The sequence below is a fragment of the Eurosta solidaginis genome, chromosome 3 (assembly GCF_040869045.1).
Source record: "Eurosta solidaginis isolate ZX-2024a chromosome 3, ASM4086904v1, whole genome shotgun sequence".
NCBI lineage: Eukaryota > Metazoa > Arthropoda > Insecta > Diptera > Tephritidae > Eurosta > Eurosta solidaginis.
In genome coordinates this window covers 28440789-28446728 of record NC_090321.1, presented here as the reverse complement: position 1 = coordinate 28446728, position 5940 = coordinate 28440789, and the positions used below count along the sequence as shown (strand labels likewise).

The 5940-nt window shown below is 35.5% G+C and overlaps 2 protein-coding genes across 2 annotated transcripts; one reads left to right on the top strand and one right to left on the bottom strand.

Moving 5' to 3' along the window:
- Positions 1-566: 566 nt before the first annotated feature.
- Positions 567-2092, top strand: LOC137245869 (putative nuclease HARBI1). The gene is made up of 5 exons (XM_067777074.1): positions 567-905; positions 960-1279; positions 1342-1445; positions 1503-1650; positions 1713-2092. Exons 1-5 carry the CDS (start codon positions 748-750, stop codon positions 2090-2092), a joined length of 1110 nt encoding a protein of 369 aa, XP_067633175.1. The 5' UTR covers positions 567-747.
- Positions 2093-2159: 67 nt separating this feature from the next.
- Positions 2160-3458, bottom strand: LOC137246293 (uncharacterized). Its single transcript, XM_067777402.1, has 3 exons — positions 3286-3458; positions 3030-3225; positions 2160-2973 (listed from the first exon to the last, which is right to left on the bottom strand). Coding segments are annotated over exons 1-3 (795 nt in total). The 5' UTR covers positions 3288-3458; the 3' UTR covers positions 2160-2376.
- Between the last annotated feature and the right edge of the window lie 2482 nt (positions 3459-5940).

Genomic DNA, 5940 nt, shown 5'->3' with positions numbered 1-5940 from the left:
GTCGCCGCTTTTTTGTGTTTTTCCTTTTGACGATGTTGTTGAATATGATGTTTTTGGTCGTGATTTACTTTTATTCAACAGCATGAACAAATGCGATTCTTTCCGTCAATCGAAAGTATGTCTTCGCCAAATTATTTTATATAGCCCCAGATTTTCACGGAATTATAAGAATCTGCTTTAGGCATTTTAAAGTATCGCAAATATTTAACTCACAAAAAAAATTAATGCACGATTTTGAAAATGTCAAGTTTTATCTACAAAAAAACAGAAACTCATCATATCGCAAGCTGAAGAAGAAATAGCAATCAGCTGATGAGTAGTGTCTTGGCCGGGCCACAGCTCAGGGATGGTGCCGGTCAAGATATAGTGCAAAAAAGAAGAAAACTTTGGTATTAGAATTTAATTAATATAACATCTTTATTTAAAATAAAGATTGTGCACAAAATTAATATATTTACAATTTTAGATTACCTTTTGGTTGAAGCTGGAAACTGCGGCGGGATACGTCCTTTCTCCTTGATGTGTGAAAACAAGTGAAGTAAAAAATGTATAACGGGGCCCGAATCGCCACATACGATCACGGATCGAAAACTATACGAAAGACAATTACGTGATACGTCAGACGTATGGGTCGATTGGCATTACCACATACGAAAGCTATCGTATCGTAATTCATTCTTAGTTCACAATAGATTTTAAGGTCCACATCACTGTGGATTTTATTTTTATGTCACAATAGATGTGGAAATGTCAAAATATTTAAAAATTTTAATAAACAAACGAAATTTCAAAATGGATGTGCACTTACTTTTCTATATAAGTTCAAGCGATAGTGAGGAAGATGAAACAGTAGCACGGAGGCTACTTAGAGATAAAAGTGATCCTTTAGCTTTACCACAAACTGCGTAAGTATGTGGCAAATAAAGTTTTACAAGTATACAAAAATGTGTGTTCTGCAGATTCTTGAAACGATTTAGATTATCTAAAGAGGCTTTCCAGTTTGTACTTCATGCCTTAAATTTGAAGCAGTCGGATGCAAAAGCGGTGCCTCCAGTTCTACAACTAGCTGCCACACTTTCTCTTCTAGGAAGTGGCGGGTATCAGCATTGTGTCGGCAGTGATTATTTGGTTGGAATGTGCCAGAGCACTGTGTCAAAGATAACATCCCACGTTATTCTCGAAATGGAGAACAAGTTGTGTCCACAAAATATACAATTTCATTTAAACGAAACTTCGGAATGCAAGCAATGGTTTATGGATAAATACAAAATACCTGGAGGTAGGCAAACGTTCAATTACATTTATTAAATAAGTTTTTTAATTGAATATCTACTTTTACAGTCATCGGTTGCATTGATGGCACACACATCGGCTTGCAAAGACCATCTGTGGATGAGCATATGTACTTTAATAGGAAAGGATACCATAGTATCAACGCAATGATAGTGAGTTGTTGCTCATTTTCTTTATTCTTTGTACTAACTATATAAATATTTTGGCAGATGTGCGATCACACCTATAAAATTTTGGCAATCAACTGTCAGTACGGTGGTGCGGCTCATGATTCCTTCGTTTGGAGGCATTCAGATCAACGACGAGTATTGCAAGAGAGGTTTGAAATTAATAGGCGGAGCAATGCGTGGCTTTTAGGTACGACAGTGTTTGCTTTTTGGTTAATATTACTATTGTAATGACAATTTTCATTTCAACAGGTGATTCTGGCTATCCACTAGAGCCGTGGTGCATAACGCCTTACCGAAACCCCGCCGATGGCTCCAGTGAATCCGCATTTAATGATGTACACTCAAAAGCAAGATGTATCATCGAACGTACCATTGGTATTTTTAAAGGACGTTGGAGAATATTAGGGTATGGCAATAGGGGTAGATACCATCCTACAAAAGTGGCACGATTTGCCAATGTGTGTGCAGCTTTACATAATATCTGCATACAGTTCAAAATTGATTACAACGTACGAAGATATGAATCAGACCAAATCAGCGATGTTGACCCAGGCGAAGCCAACCATCTTACCCCAATTGGTCAAACAATAAGAGACCAAATAAAACACTCTCTAATTAATTCCACGTAAAAATTAAGAAAAAACGATTTGTAAAAGCAAATGAATTAATTTAATTGTTTCTACTAAGTGCTAAGTATGTATGTTAAAATTAGAGATAAATGAAATCACTATTCGCTTAATTGCTAAAATCACAAAAATTAAAAAAATTCAGGTACAAACTTTGTTTTTACTAAGTGCTAAGTATGTATGTTAAAATTAGAAATAAAATAAATGAAATGACTATTCGTTTAATTGCTTAAAATCAAAAAATTAAAAAAATTCAGATACAAACTTGTTAAAGCTAACATAAAATTTTAATTTCTTCTTTTTCTATTTACACTTATTGCTAGAGACTCTAATTCTAAATTTTTGATTTGTAAATCAAGTGCATGTGATTCTTGATGCAGTTTATGCTTCTCCTCCTTAATGGTCAGCATCCTTTCATGCACTTGCAACAACCTCTCCTGCACCTGCACCAATCGGTCAATCTTCTCCCCCAAATCGCGCTGAAAATCAGACACTCTACTCAAATTTTGTTGGAGCAGGGACAATTTTTCGGCACTCTTACTTACTCGTCGTGGAGTATTGCACCGAGAGGTTACACGCGGTGTAAGGGTAGTAACCGACCTAGATGGACCAGGTAAAGCGCTGGCTGATGCGCTGCTTGTTCCACTATCACTGTTGCTCTCACTATCACTATTTTCGGTGCTGCTTCTATGAGCGGGTGAATTGCCAAAAGTGCGAACGGTACTATTCCCGTCCACTGCGACCTCAAGTCCGGCTGCCTCTATAATCAATTCCTCAGTTGCACTGATGGGAATTTCATTATAAGGACCTCCTCCAGTTTGTCTTTTGGACAATTTGTTGTGGGAAAGCTTCTTCTTCGCCTGATATTTTTGATCTGCGAAAACCTACGAGCAAACATTTGTAAGTATCTTGGTTGCACTTTATATATATATATATATACCTTCCTCCACATTTTGGCGTCTTTTACTGGTGGCCCGTCAGCATTTAAACGCTTGGAAAGCTCCTCCCACAGTCTGTTGGACGTTGCTCTACCTTGTGCGGAATTGGGAAATTTGTTTTTCGCCAAGTTGGGGTGTTCCGCCATAAATTGCGCCATGCACTCCTTTTGGTTTGGGTTTAGCTTGTTAAAATTCGTCCTTAAATAATAAAATATAGTCCAACAATAATATAAACACATATTTTGAGAAATAACTTACATTTTCTCTTATATTTGTATTAAATTTTTGTATATTTATATATTTGTACTCGCTTTCGGTTGCCGGTTTGTAATCGAATAACAATACGAACGATCGAGTGCAATTGTCTCTCGTTCACGGTTGTCGCGATACCGATTTACGATCCACAAAGTACGTTCACGTATGTAGTAATCCCAAAAAGTGACATTTTACCTGACGGATCGTACGATCACGTATGTCATAATCCAAAAAACAAGTTTTTACGTGACGAGTTATACGATCACGTATGTGGCGATTCGGGCCCAGGTCTATACCGCTTGCCAGTCAAACTGTTTATTTATTCCAGTGATGTTCATTTGTATGCTTAACATAAACAGTTTGACTGGCACTGTTAACAATATAAGAAAAAGTGCGAGGGCGACCTTTTATGTTTTGAGTTTTGGCAGTGTTGTAAAACATAAAAGCTGTGCCAAACGGTAACAAAGTACTATGGTTATATATTTTTAATATGATCAAAATTTTGCTAATAGTAATAGTACGTGGTATTATAATTTTTACCTCATATATTTCCAAGCATACCAATCCAAGGTACTTTGTCAGTATTTAAATATAAAAAGGCAAGAAATAGGTAAAACACCTAGAAAAGACGGAAAAATGTGATCAAATCAAAAAAGACACAAAAAAGGAAAAATAAAAATTTGTATGTTTAATAACAAAGATGTCAAACGCATAATTCTTGATTTCATGTAGAGATAGGAACAAGCAGACTAAGTAGGGAAATACCTTAAAATACTAACCCTGCTTATAACACTATTAACCACACAAGGCAAAGAACAACAGCGTTTCAAGTGCACAGCTGGTTATGTAATGTTCGAATTTACTCGATTTTAAGGGCCTATTAAACTTGACGAAGCCATATCCATATAAAAGAGCTGATCCAACCAACCTTATGGAAATCAATGTAAATGGTCAATGCTGCCATACAATAACGCCCTAGCCAAAACCATACCATAGCCAACTAATTAGTTTTTGGTTTTTCGCCATATCCATAACCTAGAAATATTTTAGTTGGATAATTTATTAACTTTTTGTAGATTTTATTTATTGTTTTGGATACGTTTTGAATAATAGACTAATTCTTTGTGTTATATGTTAGTAATTTTTTGCGTTTTCTTCATTTTTTTTGGAAAATTTCACGATTTTTAGATTAAGGCACCAATAACTGATGCCAATTGATATGGATAAGTATAAATATGGTTCTGATTATGGCGTTATGACTATGTCAACTTTGCCAAACCCTTTAGACTTTCTTACTTGTTTTAAAGCATTAACCCTCCGATTAGCGGTGAATAAATTCAACACATCTTAGCGTTGTTGTCTGGCCAGACGAAATTTGACGCTTTGAACTTTATACACAAATATTTAAACTTTGAATAAATCTCGTCGCACACTGTGATTACCCAGAAATAAATTTGTATTTTTATTGATAAATTTTGAAATAAATACGTACTATGAGGTCTTATAGGCTTAAAAATATATTCGTCTAGCCAGACGACAACGCTAAAATGTGACATAATCAACTTTGGTACAAAAAAAGAAAAATGAAAAAATAAACTTAAAAAGTCACTAAAGCTTTTCATGATCGGGTGGTTAGGAGTAAAGTTATTCACGAAAATAAAGCCTTCTCGTCTGGCCAAACGCCACAATCTATCGGAGGGTTAACCTTAAAACGCTCATATAAAAAATTTATAATTTTTCCTCTTACCTACACATCTCCGCAATAAGTTAATTTACTACTTTACAACAAGTATTTTAGAGGTACTTACGTAAACTAACGAAGAAATTTGCAAATTCATGTAAGAACTCATTTAAGCGCTCACTCAGTCAAGCGGTAAATAAGAGCGTATAAAATCACAATAAATCATACTTTTTCCACAATTTTTTTCTGCCAATTACGATCTACTTCAGAGTAAAAAAAAATTTTACGAAAAAACAGCAAGTAGTTAATTAATCATTTTTATTTTCAGTTTATTGTATCGTTTTTTTTTTTGCTGCTACTTCTGTTTCTACAAGTGATTACTTTATTATTACTTTTATATTTACGGTTGCGGCATGATGCGATTCGTTGGCAACAGATTTAATTGTTGGTTTTTATCGAAATTTAAGTGATTACTAAGCAATTATTTGAGATTTTTGCAGAAAATATTTCAAAATTTTATTATTGTTGTTTCTTTTCCACAAAATAACACTCATAATATCAAGTGACTTCTTCAAATTAAAATTTACTGCTTATTATAGTTATTTCAGCGCCTAGAACGCATATACGAGCCTTACCCCCACTGTGATATAAAAGTCGTGCTTGGCGATTTTAACGAAAGGGTGGGAAAAGAAGGTCGTTTGGCCCCACGGTCGCATAGTTCAGGCTCCACACCGAAATCTTTACTAATAAAATGAGGCTGATCGACCTCGCTAGTGCTCGAAACATGGTCATAGCCAGCACAAGGTTTAGATAATTGTTCAGAATTGCACTGCGACAATTGGTCTGCTGTGTCCTAATTCCCTCAACAGCGCCTCGTTCAAGCCGACTTCCCTTATGAAGCTTAGTAGTTCCCATGGCTAGAGGGATTGAACTTGGGAATGCTCTGGCCATGGTAAGCCCAGAAACTTGGCCCTTCG